At 48.0% G+C, this 17,453-nt stretch overlaps 1 protein-coding gene across 2 annotated transcripts in view; it reads left to right on the top strand.

Moving 5' to 3' along the window:
• STOM (stomatin) overlaps nt 1–14,496 on the top strand; it is a 33,393-nt gene extending 18,897 nt beyond the window's left edge. The window contains exons 2-5 of one of the 2 annotated variants that reach the window (XM_024995421.2): nt 232–314; nt 3,346–3,549; nt 4,710–4,844; nt 12,513–14,496. In XM_024995421.2, coding sequence (XP_024851189.1) covers nt 232–314; nt 3,346–3,549; nt 4,710–4,844; nt 12,513–12,707 — 617 coding nt within the window. In that variant the 3' untranslated portion in view covers nt 12,708–14,496. 2 annotated transcript variants of the gene reach the window in all.
• The last annotated feature ends 2,957 nt before the right edge of the window (nt 14,497–17,453 follow it).

The following is a 17,453-nucleotide window of genomic DNA, read 5'->3' as shown; positions in this document are numbered from 1 at the left end:
AGGGTGCCGTTCCTGGCTCCCAGCGCACCCACTCGGGGGTCCAGGGTGCCGTTCCTGGCTCCCAGCGTATCCACTCGGGGGTCCAGGGTGCCGTTCCTGGCTCCCAGCGCACCCACTGAGACGCCCTGCTTCCTTGCGGTTAATCGGGTTGATCCTGTGAGAAGGAAGGGCACGGTGAGCTGATTAGTGAGGAGCCGGTGTGCACTGACCTCAGGTATGTCTCTGTTGCAGGTTTGTTTTTTATTCTGCCGTGCACTGACAGCTTCATCAAAGTGGACATGAGGACTATTTCATTTGATATTCCTCCTCAGGAGGTAAGGTTGTCGTTTGCTGTGGGTGACTGAGCTGTCCGGGGCCTGGCGTGGAGAGGCAGCGGGGCCAGCGGCCACAGCACAGCTGGAGAGCCCCTCTGCCCTCAGCGGTTTCTGGCCCTGTGACCTCCAGCAAGTTCTTTAACTTCTCTTTATGCCCGCATTTCCTCATCTATAAAGTAGAGGTTATAATAGCAGGACCTGCTCTATAGAGTTCTTGTGAGGACTAAATGAGACGCTCTATGCAAAGTGCTTAGAGCAGAGGCTGATAAGTAGTCAGCGCTGTGAAAGTGCTTATTATTATTATAAACGTACTGTAGTGTCAGTGTCAGCATAATTCACCATTACCACTGTCATCAGCACTCTCCCTACCACACTTCTCTCTGGGTTTCTGATAGAACATTCCTCTTACAGTGCTTGACAGTATTCTGGGTAAACTGGTTAGAAGCCAAAGAATTAGAGACTGCCCATTTGGTATTTTAGATAAGAATATGATATTTTATATGAGTAATTATTTCGTGCTTTTTCAAAGTGCCTCACCGTTGAAGCTCACAGCAGAATCCCAGAAAGTAGACAAGAATTCCTCCCGACTCAAGGACAGGGCCAGGACCTTCAGAGTCCTGGGTCAAGGCTTAGCTGTGGGACAGCTCCATGCTGAGTGCATCCTACGTTTGTTCTGTCCCAGCCCTTGACACAGTGATGGCCATCCTGGCCCTTGTGTCTGAGGGGGCGTCATGACCATCACAGGTAGAAGGCCTGAGAAGCAGGACCAAAGAGAACTGCTGGTGTTTGCTGGCCCGAGGCCAGGCCCTCAGCAGAGCGGTGGCGCCTGGTCACAGAATCCAGAGACCAGCTCAGAAGCTTCGCTGCTGGTCCTGAGCCAAGCAGTCAGTGAGGCGAGACTTTGTAATCCACACGTATGTAGTGACACCAGAAATCGTTTTACCCGTAAAAGCAAGACTGAGAGCACGTCTGTATTCTCTGTGTGGAAGGTTGACTCTCAGAAGGAGCCCTCTGAGAGTAGCAGGGAGTTCTGGCACTTTCCTCTGTAAACACAGCGGGCATCTGGCAGGGTCACGGCAAGCCTCTGCCTTCCAGCTGCTCCCTGAACGCAGAGCGGTTTGAAACTTGGCAAGCAGTCCTTTTTCTGATCCCCTGTGAACTTGTTATGAAGGAAGATAAACACTCTGCCTACAATAATCAGTAGATAGAGAAGCTGCAACTTTACAAAGCTCCAGCCATGGCAGAGTCTCCATGGCAAGAATTCCTTTAGAAATGACCAACATTTTCCATCACATCATGGGAAAAAATTAATTTTCACACAAGATGGTAATATATTATGTATCTATTTACAAACTCCCCACTTCTCCTCCAAATTTGAAGTATTTTTATGTTACTGAGAAAAAAGAATTAACTCTTTTTATGCCTGGCAGAACTAAACAGCTATTATCATTTTTATGACTTTTTCCCATGTACATCTTTACATTCTCAAAATGGCTTCACTTGCAAACATCTTTTTTGACCTTCAAAGAAATTTGCTTAGAATTGGGCAATATTAGTAGCCCCATCTTACAGATGAGGAATCGCTAAGTCAAACAGCTGAAAGCCCTCGCTGGAGGTCCCTGAGGAGGAGCTGGCAGAGCTGGGACTGTAGTTGAGGCCTCCTGACTCTCCCCACACTGCTCCTCCCACAGTCTAGTCCTTCTCCTGTTTTCCTGACTACCTGCTGTGTATCAAGCACTCTGCCAGTGCTACAGATAAAAGGACAGACTGCCTTCAGGAAGTTCATAGTCTAACAGGGAGGCAGTGGTGTCAATAAATCACGTCACTGCAGGGACTGGGTGAAGGAATGAGTGTGTAACTCTGCTGGGAGGGTCAGGCAAGTTTCATAGAGAAGAGGACACTTGAGCTGTGTCTTAGATGCTGTACCCGTCTGACGTTGTGGAGGCCCGGGACAAGGAGCGCGGTGCATGTGGGAGCCCCACATCGTCCAGTGGAGGACGTGTGCAGGAGTGGGGAGGAAGGAGGCCAGAGGACAGGTATCAAAGGGCTTTGAACCAAACCAAGGACTCTGCCGTTGAACGTGACAGGAAGCACTGACACACTGGGTCTGTGTCCTGTAACCATTTTATGAAGCACACTGTAAATATGCTTTCACCCTGACATCGCCCTGTGAAGAGAGTTCAGTTCTTTGGTCCCAGTAACACTGCGCTGCTTCAGGCTCATCAGACACAGGCTCTCTGGCGCCCCCGCCCCTTGTCACACATTGCTGTCTGCCTTGGATACTCTCACTCCATCCTCAGAAAATTATTTCCTTTTTCAAGAGTTAGTTCATGTCTCACCTCTGCCACCTGCAACTGCCCATCTTTGTCCCTTAGAGCGTCCCTTGATTCCCTGACCTCCTTGAAAGTAGGAACTAAGTGTTTTTCATGCCTTTATCCCTGAAACCTAGCACAGTGCCGGCTACTGACTGTGACTAAGTCTCAGTATGTGTTGAATGAGCAAATGAGTGAATGGAATTAATAGTAAACGAAAGTACTTAATTAAAATTTTTAAGACATAGTGAACATCCTGATACTTGGCGGTCTTAGTCCCTTGCGGTCTCTGTAACAAATTCGGTGGCTTATAAACCAGATATGTAGTGTTCACAGTTCTGAAGTAGTGCTGGTGAAGACACCAGCAAATGTGGTGTCTGATGAGGGCCTGCCTCCCCATTCCTAGATCACTGTTTGTGTCCTCACTTTATGTCCTCATGTAGTAGAAGGGGGAGGGGTCTCTCTGGGGTCTCTTTTATAAGGGTGCTAATCCCATTCATGAGGGCTCCACCCTCGTGGCCTCCCAAAGGCCCCACCTCCAAACACCAACACATTGGGTATGGAGTTTCAACATGAATTTTAGGGAGATGCAAACATTCAGTCAATAGCACTTACTAAAAAAATCAGCTCTTATTTTAAGACATTCAGTGGGATCACAGTCCTTGCAGCCTTATTAAAGGGGAGGCTGATGGACTTCCCGTTGCCTCCCTGCATCGCAGATCCTCACTAAGGACTCGGTCACCATCAGCGTGGACGGCGTGGTCTATTACCGTGTGCAGAACGCTACTCTGGCCGTGGCAAACATCACCAACGCTGACTCAGCAACCCGTCTCTTGGCACAAACGACCCTGAGGAACGTCCTGGGCACCAAGAACCTTTCCCAGATCCTCTCTGACAGGGAGGAAATCGCACACAACATGCAGGTGAGGCGGGCACCGCTGGCGCAGCTCAACTGCAGGTTTGGGAAGAGGAGCACAGGGCCCATGGGCATTTGACAACTTTTCATTAAGTCAACTTGGAGAATCACTGGCCTTTTTTTCTTCATAGAAAACTCTCCCCAAGCTTGATGGAGGGGGATTTTTTTCATATAAGTAGGTTATAGGTTAATAACACTCCAATGCGTGCATTGTTTTTAAATTCCCTCCAGTATAAATTTTTTTCCCCAAAGTTAGTGTTAGCCTTTTTCTTTTAGCATCATAGTTCAGAGGCTATTCTGCAAGACAGGGCAGGTATGGCTGGAGCCACGTTCTGTGCGAGTCCTATGACTTTGTTTGTAACTCCTGCACTTTCCAATCTTGCCTTCATAACAGATGATGAATCAAATCTGACTTGGTCAAAAAAAATCAGGTACCATCACCTGAACTGTTACTGTTTGTGCAGATTTCTTTGGTCTCTTGTGATGCCCCAACAACCGTATGAAATGGAATAGTGTGATTTCACTCCTCCCGTTGTAAAGGGAGGAGGTTGAAGCACAAAGAAGTAGCCTGGCTCGCACAGTCCCATTCGCTCAGGAGTTCTCTGGCCACCTGTTTTAATAAGTGCAGTTTTATTAGAATGCAGCCACACCCATTGATTGGTATATTATTTTCCATGGCCACTTTTAATCTGCACAGCAGAGTTAGTTGCAGCGCTTCCCAGGCGGCACTCATGGTAAGGAACCCGCCTGCCGTGCAGGAGCCGTAGAGACGCAGGTTCAGTTCCTGGGTCAGGGAGGTCCCTGGAGGAGGGCATGACAACCCACTCCAGTGTTCTTGCTTGGAGAATCCTATGGACAGAGGAGCCTGGAGGACTACAGTCCATTGGGTTGAAAAGATCTGGACACGAATGAAGCGACGTAGCAGCAGCAGAAGGAATTTAGCTCTTTTAGAAAACGTTAGCCAACCCACATTAGCTTATTAGTAGCAGAATCAAGAAAACTTCCCAGTAATCCAGCCTCGCACTTGAGCCTGCATGCCGCCGTGGCTGACTCTCTCTGCAGCCCTCCACCAGCGCCTCACCCACTCCAGATCCCAATGAACACAGCTGCCTTAGGCTCCTGAGCGAGGACTGAACATTTTCAGCCTGCCTTCTGTCTTCCTAACAGTGTACTCTGGATGATGCCACTGATGACTGGGGAATAAAGGTGGAGCGCGTGGAAATCAAGGACGTGAAGCTGCCAGTGCAGTTGCAGAGAGCCATGGCTGCAGAGGCAGAGGCGTCCCGGGAGGCCCGAGCCAAGGTACCTTTGTGTTTTTTGTGTGGTTTGTTTTTCCTGTTGAGTCTTCCTTTTTAAATATACAATGTAAACATGCTGGTTGTAAAAAATCCAAATAGTCCCAAAGTAGCAAAGATGAAAGCTCTCCTCATCACTTTAAATCATATCCCCTCCCACCAGAGGCCACTCCTCTTACCAGCTCAGTGTATATGTTGACACCCCCAGATTTTCATTGGGGTTTATTGACTAGGCTGTCAGTCTGCTGGCCTATTTTACAGAAGTAGGGTCACAGCACATACTGTCCTTCACCTTGCTTTCTTACAAACCGCACCTCCTAGGAATTCCAGTACATAGATAGCTGCCTGGCTCTGTTAGAACTGCGTACGCCCTGCGTTATTCTCTCAGCCCTCTGTTAAGGACACACCAACAGTCTGACTTCAGAGTGAACGGCTGTCCCATCCCTTCCTTATTTTTGTCTCTTTCTTCCTTTTCCCAAGTTGTTCTTCCTTCTTACAGTTTCCATCTTCCTTTCTCTCCTCTTTTTTTTTTTCCCACTTCTTTTTCCTTGATGTCTGATTTTTTTCCCCTTTTTGTCTTTTTTTTAAATCATCATCCCTGACTGTGTCTTAACCCTGCATGGGTGTGTGACATACATGGGAGGTGCTGAGGGAATATTTGTGAATCTGGAAAAGAAAATATGTTCAAATGACTTCATAGGGATGTCTTACCAAACCCAAGGGTAGGAAGTAGAGTCAAGCCTCACCAGAATCAAAGCCAGAGACCAGAAGGCAGCCTCAGGGGAGGCAGGCATTCCACATCCTGGGCCTCGCCTCGCTGCAGACAGCTGGAGGGGAGAAGGTCTGGTTCTCAAGTGCGTGTGTCTCCCGGCCGAATGCTGTGGGAAGCAGACCAGCCCTCACCTGTGAATAGATGGAGGAAGAGGGACAGTCTTCATAGGAGCAGTTGCTGTGGACGTGACAGATCTCCCAAGATACCAGTAGCAAACCAGTTTGTTGTTGTTAGAAAACAGTAGCAGCTGGTGATAACTGGCTAACCACAGAACCCTGCCCTTCTGTTAGGATGCCCTGTAAGCTACAGATGCTGCTGCTGCTAAGTCGCTTCAGTCATGTCTGACTCTGTGTGACCCCATAGACCGCAGCCCACCAGGCTCCCCTGTCCCTGGGATTCTCCAGGCAAGGACACTGGAGTGGGTTGCCATTTCTTTCTCCATTGCATGAAAGTGAAAAGTGAAAGTGAAGTCGCTCAGTCCTGTCCCACTCTTAGTGACCCCGTGGACTGCAGTCTACTAGGCTCCTCCATCCATGGGATTCTCCAGGCAAGAGTACTGGAGTGAGTTGCCATTGCCTTCTCCAAAGCCACAGATGGGTCACTCTAATTTTTTAGCCAGCACCAAATAGATTCATTTGACACACTGCATCCAGAATGTTTCACTAACCAGAACTTTTAGATTTTCCTAATGTGTTAATTGGGCTTCTCAGGTGACTCAGTGGTAAAGAATCCACCTGCAAAGCAGGAGACTCATGTTTGATCCCTGGGTCAGGAAGATCTTCTTGAGAAGGAAATGGCGACCCACTCCAGTGCTCTTGCCTGGAAAAGCCCATGGACAGAGGAGCCTGGTGGGCTGCCGTCCGTGGGGTCGCAGAGTTGGACGTGACTGAGCGACTGAACAACAGTGGGTTGACTGGCGCTTCCGACACTGCAGGGCCCTCAAGTATTTTCTCTCCAAACCATGATATTTTATTTAGAAGATTTAATTGTATTTATGAGAATGATATTAACTATGCCTCACTATAATTTAGTTATTTTGAAAATGAGGGATCCCTTTTACCTAGAATCTGTCATTAACCAAAAGCCCCGTTCCCAAACCACGTTGAATAATAGAATTTATCATACATAGACGATACAGAATATTGGCGCCCCAAGGGTCCTTAGAGATTATCTTCTGAAGGTGACAAATGCTGCCTGTCCCCCTCCAGCTCCCATGCCCGTCGTTGACCACAGCGCTGCTTTCCACTGAGCTTGGGCTTGACCTGAGAATGCTGCTGAAGCACTCTAGGTGTGCGTGCGGGCGAGCTAAGTCGATTCAGTACTACCTGACTCTTCGCCACCCTATGGGCTATAGCCTGCCATACTCCTCTGTCCATGGGATTTTTCAGGCAAGAACACTAGAGTGGGCTGCCATTTCCTCCTGCAGGGGATTTTCCCAGCCCAGGGATCAAACCCATGTCTCTTGTGTCCCCTGCACTGGCAGGCAGGCTCTCCCTCCAGCGCCAGCTGGGAAGCCCTGATGCACACTCGGTAACCACCCACAGCTGCTTGAAATTGGCCCTGAGAACGAAACGCATTTGCCATTCCCACTATTTTGACAAAAATATCAACCCCCAAAAAAGTGATGTGATCTCAAAATCACACAGTTGATTAGTGACTGTGGAAATTAAGATTTCTTGTGCTCCTCACTGCCTTCTTTCCAGGAAGGACTGAGCCTCCTTTGCAAACATTCCACCAGTTAGGAAAGAGCTCCTGACTTCCCTTTATAAGAAAAAATAAAGTCACTTAGGATTCTGAATTACTGGGCTCTCACTGGATCTGGCTGTCTTTAAGGGTGGGGTTCGGAGAAGGCAGTGGCACCCCACTCCAGTACTCTTGCCTGGAAAATCCCATGGACGGAGGAGCCTGGTGGGCTGCAGTCCACGGGGTCGCTAAGAGTCAGACACGACTGAGCGACTTCCCTTTCACTTTTCACTTTCATGCATTGGAGAAGGAAATGGCAACCCACTCCAGTGTTCCTGCCTGGAGAATCCCAGGGACGGGGGAGCCTGGTGGGCTGCCGTCTATGGGGTCACACAGAGTCGGACACGACTGAAGCGACTTAGCAGCAGTAGTAAGGGTGGGGTTAACACACAGAATCTCAAGGAGTCTTAATTCTTCCATAGAGTCCAGTTATCCTACAACAACCACAAGGCCCAGTATTCAAGTTCTCAGAGAAATAGGGGTCACTGTTTCTTAAATAAATTGCAAAGGAAAAGGTTGTAAGAGTCTATCGACTAAGAGACTTCAGAGAAAAATTCCTCAAGTTAATTAGCCTGAAATGCAAACTCATGTCACAAGCAGATGCCACTCTAAACATTCACTGTAATGGATTTAAACAAGAAAGAAAGAAAAAGATCCAAGTGTGGGGGAGGGGGAGGTCTCGGTGGCGAGAACACGCATTGGTGCGACAGCTCTGGAGCGTCTGGCCACGTGGATCTGAGCGGAATGCGTGCTTGTTTCCCAGAAGACGTGTGCTGGAGTGTTCACAGCAGCACTTTGTAGTACCCCTGACTAGAGATTATCCAGACATCCGCTGCTAGCTGAATGGATAATGGTTGAGATGAAGGCTTCCTACACTGCAAAGAAAATGAGCACATTAAGTGCTCACAAGCGTCATTTGAGAGAAAAGTTACAAGAGGACAGATTCTCCTGAACTGTTATGTTAGCGGGACCTCTTTTAAGGTTTTCAGACCGTGACTGGAAATGTAATATCTTTTGTGCTTGCAGATTCTCCCTTTTTTCCTTTGTCACGATTCTCAGAAAAGTGCCTGGCATGGGCTTTGGGCTTGCACCTCTGGACCTAGTTGTGTGATAACTGAGCGGGTGGAGTACAGGACGCAGGTGGCCTTTCCAGCCCTTCCCTCAGAGCAGCCCCCTGGGCCGCAGGAGGAGACAGCAGGACCCTTCCACAGGCCTGAACTCACCAGCTTTGACACTGCTGCTGCTGCTGCTGCTGCTGCTAAGTCGCGTCAGTCGTCTCCGACTCTGTGCGACCCCATAGATGGCAGCCCACCAGCCTCCCCTGTCCCTGGGATTCTCCAGGCAGGAACACTGGAGTGGGTTGCCATTTCCTTCTCCAATGCATGAAAGTGAAAAGTGAAAGGGAAGTCGCTCAGTCGTGTCTGACTCTTAGCGACCCCGTGGACTGCAGCCCACCAGGCTCCTCCGTCCATGGGATTTTCCAGGCAAGAGTACTGGAGTGGGGTGCCATTGCCTTCTCCGAGCTTTGACACAATGCTCTGTGAATAGGAAGTGTCGATTGACTGGGCTCCGGGCTTCTGGCAGAAACTGCAAGTGCCTGGTTTCTAAGACCCTGCCCACAGCGCCCGCTTGGCTTGTATTAGACACGGCTAGGGTATTGTGTTCACATCTTTGGCAGCTCACTCAGACCAGCTTTTCTAGTAACAAAATGTGTGCCCAGCTGGGTGGGTCTGGCTTCCCAGCCAAGAGATGGTGTGCTGATTGGTAGTGGGAGCTGAGCTATCTTTGCAGTTGATCTGTGTCCAGACAGGGGGAAAAAAAAAGCGCCTTATTGGACATCTGAGCTGACGGGAAAAATCAGAGCCTGCTGTGCCCGTGGCAGGGTCAGCTTGTGTGTTCTGTCCAGGCCTTGCCTGGGAGACAGTTCCCAGAGTTCTTCTCAGTGTGGCTGGCACTGGGCCCTTCCCACACACTTAGGGGGACATAATGCTTTAAAATGCTGATAAAGTCCAGTTTTTATCCTCTAATCTGGTCCCTTCTTCCAGTAAGGCTCCTCTGTCTCACCTAATGCACAGGACAGAACCCAGACACAGCCTGTGCCCCTCGCGTCCCGCCCAGTCCGCCCCACACTGTTGAGTCTCAACAGCCCATTTCCTTCTCCGCCCACACCACTGGTGACTGACACCAGGTCGCTCCGAAAGCTCTCCTCCGTCTCTTCTCATACTGATGCTCTAACATCTGGTGGAGGCTTTTCTCTAACTCTGAGGCTTCCCATCACCTTCAGGATAAAGACGAACACCTGGGTCCCTGCTGCCCTTCCCGCCCTCCTGTTCACCCCCCTCCCCGTCCTGTTCAGCCCCCCCAGTTCACCCCCACCTCCCCCTCCTGTTCACCCCCACCTCCCCCTCCTGTTCACCCCCACCTCCCCCTCCTGCTCACCCCCACCTCCCCCTCCTGCTCACCCCGCTCCCTATTCACCCCCTCCCCCCTCCCCCACTCACAGTTCACTCCCCCTCTGCCCTGTTCGCCCCCACCTCCCCCTCCTCCTCACAGTGCTCACCTGCTTATAGTTTCCTGGAACACTAGGTTTTTTTATACCGAAGTACCTTTTCCCATGTTCTGCCTGAAATAGTCTTTCTCACCTTAGTCCAAACAGCAAGGCCTCCACCCTCTATTGTTCCGCTTCATCGAGGGCATAACCCCACCACTTCACCTTTGGCAAAAACTGCTTTCCTCTTCCTGCCAGCTCTGGGCCTTGTACCTGCCTCAGTCAGCATTTGTCACGTTGGAATGAAATGATCTGCTTCCGAGTCCATCTGCCCTGCTTGGCCAGGAGCTGAAGGACGTGGAGGAGTCCCTCCTGTACCCTAGCCCCTTTATAGGTCTTGACACCCAGGAGGCCCCAAAGCTTACTGTGTAACTGAATGAAATTATACTGGTCGTAAGACCATTGCTTTCAATTCTCATATTCACAGAAGTATTGAAAACCTCCAGCTGTAAGTTGTAGATTTACCAGCCTAATAGTTTTTTAGGATCTGTGCAATAGTGTTTGCAGTCTTATTTCCCCTAAGAAATTCCCTGTGGATGTCATAATTGTTATACGTTGAATAAATACTCATACTTATGCAGTTGCATTGAAATAAAAATTTAGCATAAGAAGAAAAAAAAACCATTAATATTTTGAGATTCCTGTGAGAACAACCTAACTATACTTATAAGAGGGTTATGGTATCTTTACACCTGTCCTCCTAGGATTAGGACTTAGGAATAGCTGCCTTGATTTGGCTTCTGAATCTCTTAAGAATTAGGGCATAGGTGGATCCAAAAATTAGGTCTGGTCACTCGCCCTTGCTATGCAATTAGCCTCTGTTTATACACTTCAACGCATAATAGACCTCTGTCTTCCTTACAATGGTCCCATGAGGTCGGTGCTTTCCCATTTTAAGAATAAGAAACTGAGGCTCAGAATGTTAAATAACCTTTCTGAGGACATTCAGCTAGGAAGCGTTAGGTTTGCAATTTGAGCTCAAGACCACCTAAACTCTTGGAGAAGGCAATGGCAACCCACTCCAGTACTCTTGGAGTCGGACACGACTAAGCAACTTCACTTTCACTTTTCCCTTTCATGCATTGGAGAAGGAAATGGCAATCCACTCCAGTGTTCTCGCCTGGAGAATCCCAGGGACGGTGGAGCCTGGTGGGCTGCCGTCTATGGGGTCGCACAGAGTCGGACACGACTGAAGCGACTTAGCAGCAGCAGCAGCAGCAGCCACCTAAACTCTAAAACCCCTGCCCTCCCCACCTCTCCAAAAGCCTTCAAGCTTTGCTCACATAACCCCTCAAAGAATTCAGAAAATCTGTGTGTCCCATCTCACATTTTAAATAGACATGTACATTTTTTCATTTTGAATGTGGATATTTGCCAAACATATAAGTCCTGGCATGGTTTAAATATTGACATTTTGAGGTAAAACTGTTAACATCATTCATTTTAAATGCTTTCTTTGAAATTTAGGTAACAATGATTCCATTCTCTATTTTATAGAATGATGAGAAAATAAGCTCTTTTAATAGTTAGGAATTTTCATTTTTCGTTTTTCTCCTTGAATTTATATTTTCATTTCACATCCCTACAGAGTCCTTTCCTAATATATTTTGTTATGAATTATTTCATCACCCTTCTGAAACACATCTAGTATATAAGTTAAAACACTTCGCAGTTTTCTCTGACTACAACCAAGGGTCTCAATGAGATGAATGAAGAATGAGTTCGCGTCTTGTCGACGGCTCTTACTTATCGCTAGAATAGGCAAGAGTCGGCATCGGTTCTCTTATTTTTCGTTTCTACAAGTATGAGAAGTAAGAAATCTTATTTATATAAATAAGTAGATGGAAATGGAAGGGGTTTTTTTAAATACTTTTATACAATACTTAGCACTTCCTCTGAATTTATGTGCTGAAAAATCCTATGACTTTTTTGATCTTTCATGAAAAACATTTTTAAGTATCTATCAGCTTGCAGTACAATAAGGTCCTCTTCCCTTTCTTTGAAATCAAAGAATTGAAAATCTATCTGACTTGCAAAAGGCTTTGTATCCAGTCATTTGGGTCATTCACTTTCTCAACTCCTACACAGAATTCTGAATTTTCCCTTTGTTTGATGCCCTGGAAATGGGAGAAAGACAATAAATAGTAAAAGAGGATGTCTTTTTTTCAATTCTTATTGGAGTATAGTTGCTTCATAATGTTCGTTTCTCCTGTGCCGCAAAGTGAATCAGTGATACGTATGCATCCCTCCCCTGTTTTTTGGATTTTCTTCCCATATAGGTCACCAGAGCCTTGAGTAGAGTCCCCTGTGCTACAGTCAGTTCCCATTGGTTATCCATTAGATCCATAGCATTGCATATAAATCGGTTCGCATCCCCCGGTCCATCCCCGCTCCTGTAAAGACGGTGTCTTGACCTCCGGCACACACTCAGGCACATCAGTTACAGGGAGAAGATCACAGAAACTGAGTATCTGGAAGCTGTTTTCCTGGGAACTGTTCTGGCCGACTCCCTGGAAATGTGTGGCTGGAGCCAGACGTGCCCTAGTTTGAAGGCTGCAGCTTGACAACCAGCGTTTCCTCTGGTTTAATCTCTTCTTGCCGCTGCTCCGTAGGTCATTGCGGCTGAGGGAGAAATGAACGCGTCCAGGGCTCTGAAAGAGGCCTCCATGGTCATCACCGAGTCTCCCGCCGCCCTCCAGCTGCGGTACCTGCAGACGCTGACCACCATTGCTGCTGAGAAAAACTCGACCATCATCTTCCCTCTGCCCATAGACATGCTGCAGGCTATCATGGGGCCAAAACAGTGAGCCGCGGGGGCGGCAGAGCTGAGACGGGCCCAAACCAGCCCTCAGCCGGGAGGTGGAGGGGTGCACGCTGGGCCTTTCTCCCTCCCTCCCCTGTTCCATAGGTTGAGTGTGATATTCTTACAACGCATAGTGATCCTAGCAACAGATGAAGGTTGTTAGCTTGTAAATACGACATGAGAGAGAGAGGTGATTAATGTAAGATAACCTTACTCTAAAATATTTAAAAGTTCATGTGTTTAGATTGCTCCATGATAGGTGAAGTCCATCTTCTTTCAGATTTCATCGAGTCGTTCTGCACCCTCCATCAGCCTCCAGGCCAGAAGCAAGAAGATAGAGTATCTCTGCAAGACAAACATTTTGCAGAGAATAGTGACCTTGGGCTACAAGCAGCTTCTCTGGGCCACGCGTGCCTTACTTCCGGGGAATCTTAATTAAGGAAATTTTCCTAACGTTCGTCTACTTTCTAAACTCAGAGCAGGTTGCAAACTGTTCCTTACTTGAGAGGAGACATGTTCTTGCCAGTGCCTGTCAGCACTGGAGGTCAAGATCGAGGGAGATGATCACCCAGATTCTTGAGGGCCTTAAACCCACTGCTTTAGGGATCCGTTCAGAACAACGCGGGGTGTTGTTTTTAACGTCATTGAGCCCCTTTATGAGTAAATGATTCCTCTCTCTTTCAAACCAGCTAAATACTTACCACAGAAGTGCTTTTTTCTCACTTTTGCCTATTCTCATATGTCAGATTCTAAATATTTGAATTTTTAAAATAAAATTTTCTCTAAGTCCTATAAATAGTTGTTTATACACCAATTTGAATGGCTTAAGGACTAATACTTGATAAAATATATCTTTAGAAAACTATATTTTACTGTCTGCATGTTAACAACTCTTGGACGCTGTGAGCTATCTTGGTTACCGTTCATTAAGTAACAGAAGGAATTCATAGTCAGGCACACAGTATCCAAGGAGCTTGGAAGAACAGTCAAACTTGGCATATCTGTAGAGATATGGCTCTTTTTGATTTGCCTGGTCATCTTTCTGTCATATATGTTGATGCTGAAGGAGGAACTGGTCAGCGCTTCTGAACCGCTGTAATTTGAGGAAGCATCTTCCGTTTCACAAATGCCTGTGAAGCCAAGCACCTGGTATTCTTCCTGTTGGTTTCTGGAAAGCCGGCTAGTGCATTTGTACCGCTTCCTCTTGGAAGCTGTGAGATCACTTTTAAAAATTTTTAAAATAGCAGTGTCCTCACCCAGAGCCGCCCCTTGTATCTGTCCTCAGCGGTCCACTTGTCAGTCTTCCTGAGTCCCTCCCCAACAGCCCATTTCCAAGTTTACTTTACGGAGCCTTGGACCACCGTGGATCCGGGTCCTGGCTGAGCTCATTAGATGTATATGGAGCATTTTGACTTGGAACTCAAGCTGCATTTCTATTTTCAATTTTAAAATTGAAATGATTTTCTCTCTTTTGCGAGGTGGCTCACCCCTGACTACTAAGGACCAGGAGACAACCGCATATCCTGGCTAAAAGTCTCTTCTCAGACTTTAAGGTTCAGTGCTTTCTGTTCCTTGAGCCTGTTTCCAGACACCAGACAGTCTTCGCTCTTCTTCCTCGTGGGTTGTGGGTTGAAGTTAAGTCGCCTGGGAGAGAGGAGCCGTAGAAGGAGCTGCAGGATGACAGCGGGCGGTGTTAGTGCGAGGGCTTTTCCAGGCGGCCCCCTTAGTGCGAGGGCTTTTCCAGGCGGCCCCCTCTGCAATGCTGTGCATAATAAAGTGTGAGCTCATACTGATTTTCTGGGATGAGAATCTGTTTCTGCCTGCATGTGGTGTGTGTGGATTTCGTTTTTCAGAAGTGGCACATGTGTTTCTCCAGGCCTGGACTGGCTGCTTTGGCTGCTGCACACTCTTCCTGGGCCAGAGGAAGAGGGGAGGCCACGGCCTTCTGCCGTCTGTCGTGTCTTACTCCCTCTGGTGTCCACGCAGCTTCCCTGAGGAGTTTGAGATCCACGAATCCTTGGCTGGTCTGATTTCCCAAACAGGACAGGGCCTCACTTCTTCCTGCCACCCAGCTAACTCACTGGCATAAACCCTACTTATAAAGAGGAATAAATGATATAAAACCAATGGGGGGCATTGTAAAAACCTATACCAAAGAGTTAAGAATGGATGTTTTTGGAAGACATCACATAGAAGCTTTCACTTTTTCTATATTTTAATGTTTTACGATAATCACAAATTATCAGAAAAAGCAAATAGGATATTTCCGTTTGGAAAGCTTTAAAATAAAGAGAAAAAACAACCCCTACCCTCCAAAAAGCTATGGGTGTTACCTGCGACATTCAACCTTTAAAAGACTGTCCTGAGGGATTTCCCTGGTGTCCAGTGGTTAAGAATCCGCCTTCCAACGCAGGGGACGGGAGTTCAGTCCCTAGGCAGGGAGCCAAGATCCCACATGCCGAAGGGCAGCTAAGCCCGCGTGCCACAAGTACAGAGCAGCACCTCCACCCCCGGCCACGGCCAGACAAGGCCCAGCACCGCCGAGATGAACGAAAGGCACGCGCAGCCATGGCTGACCCTGTGACCCGTGGACGGGGCCTGCCGAGCTCCTCTGTCCATGAAATTTTGCAGGCAAGAATACGGGAGTGGGCTTCCATTTCCTGTTGTAGGGATCATCCCAGCCCAGGGCTGAGCCTGCATTCCACGTGTCTCCTGCGTGGCAGGCGGGTTCTTTACCACTAGCTCCCCGAGAAACCCGGAGAAAACGAAGAGCGGCCTTGGATCAACGGCCACCACCTGTGGAGCAGCAGGCGCCCGGCTCTGTGCTCAAGTACTTGTGCACACATTTTATCTTCAAAACAGCTTGATGGGATGCATTTTTATCCCCATGTTACTGATGAGGACCCTGGAGTTCAGAGTGCCTTACCCAGCATCACATGGTTAGGAAGCAGCAGACTTGAGAGTCAAACGTGGCTCTGTCTACAGTCAGACTCCTGAGGCGTCTGTTGTGCCCTCGTGTGACAGCGCCTGCCCCCACCACTCCCGTGCACACACCACCAGTCACTTTATATGCAGACCACAGCTTTTCAGCACTGTTGAGATTCAAATTTGACTAGTGGAATTTTGCATTCATAGCCAAGCAGGCCTTAAACTTCAGTTTGGGCTGTCAGTTCAGTCCGAGTGAAAGAAGTAGGTTGGGTGTTTGTAGCCACGACATGTTACAACACACTCACCTGAGTGGGAGGAAACCGGGCTTCCACAGATCTCTGAGGTAACGTGGCCTTTTAAAATATTTCTGTGATCTTTACACTGGGCTGCTTCACAAGGTCACTCTGCTAGGAAATAGTGAACCACCTATTTCCAAACTTCTTTTTAGCCACAACCTTTCCCCCTGTTTTTTCAAAGGAAACTCCAAAGTAAACGAATAAATTCTCAAGTTCACATTTATAACATTTACTTAATGTCAATCAGTGAGGCTGCATTGAAAACAGTTGGAGTTAGAAAGGCAGTTACATCCTTAAATGAGGCTCTACCTTCAGTTTCCCGTTTGTTTTGAGTGTCTGTGATATTTGTTACCACTTTAAAAACTAAATTTCAACCAAATTGTGAAATCACTGAAGCACCTCGTAGAATTCTATTGATCCCAGTTTTAAAATCACTGAATTTGACTTGCACCCAGGTCTGACTTCGAAGTCCAGCTTTCAAGCCCTCCATTGTGACAACTCTGGTTGGGTACTGTACAAAGACAGTATTACCATTTTGCAGGGGGGAAACTGAAGCTCACGTAAGTTTTCTGTCCTATGCTTAGTGCCTTGCACACTGCCTGGCATAAATATGTTATCTATTCAACTGAATTGTCCAAGATAGGATGCAGGTTCTAAGCCCAGGCCAACCTCTTTCCAGGAGACGCCCCATTGGCACTTGGGCATTTCATGGCATTTTGCAGTGACTTCTCCATCGTACATGATGGAATCCACCGTCTCTCAAAAACCATTAGAAAGAGAAAAATATGTGGTTGAAGTGATAGTGTTCCTGACTCATTATTTTGCCTTTGAGAGAAAAAATACGGGGCTGAAGCAATTCAGTTGCCTCAGGCAACTCCCTTTCTCAGAGTTCACAGGTCTCTCTCTCTGAAGCCACAGGCACCAATAAACAGAAATTGGCCAATAAACCTCCTTGAATGCCGATAAAAGGAAATGAAAACTGCAGGGCGGGTTCACCTGTGCTGGACTCCCTCAGGTTGCCAGGACTGGGAGCTGTCTAGACAGGCCTCCCCGCCGCTAGGGAAGCCCTACAAGCTCCAGGTGGTCAAGCCCCTTTGTTCCAGAGTTTCGCATTTGTCATGTTAATAGCTTTGACCCTGAAATTGGCCTTCTGGAATAAAGGCAGGCATTACAAGTTCAAGTCCAACCCCCTCTCTGCAGACTTTGAGGCCCTCTGTGAATTCCTGCCTTCCCGGTCTTCTGCCCTAGCCTCCCCTTACCCCCGCCCCCGCCCCGCAATTCCTGCTGTTTGTCCCTGAGCACAGCAGCCTCCCTCCAGCTCCGACTCGGGGCTGCTCACACCCTGCCTCAGACAGTAAAGAATCTGCCCACAATGTGGGTTCCATCCCTGGATTGGAAAGATTCCATGGAGGAGGAAATGCCAGCCCACTCCAGTATTCTTGCCTGGAGAATCCCCATGGACAGAGGGGCCTGGCGGGCTACAGTCCGTGGGGTTGCAAGGAGCTGGACAGGACTGAGCGACCAAG

The sequence above is a fragment of the Bos taurus genome, chromosome 8 (genome assembly GCF_002263795.3).
Source record: "Bos taurus isolate L1 Dominette 01449 registration number 42190680 breed Hereford chromosome 8, ARS-UCD2.0, whole genome shotgun sequence".
In the NCBI taxonomy this organism is placed as follows: domain Eukaryota; kingdom Metazoa; phylum Chordata; class Mammalia; order Artiodactyla; family Bovidae; genus Bos; species Bos taurus.
This window is presented reverse-complemented; position numbering and strand designations above follow the sequence as displayed.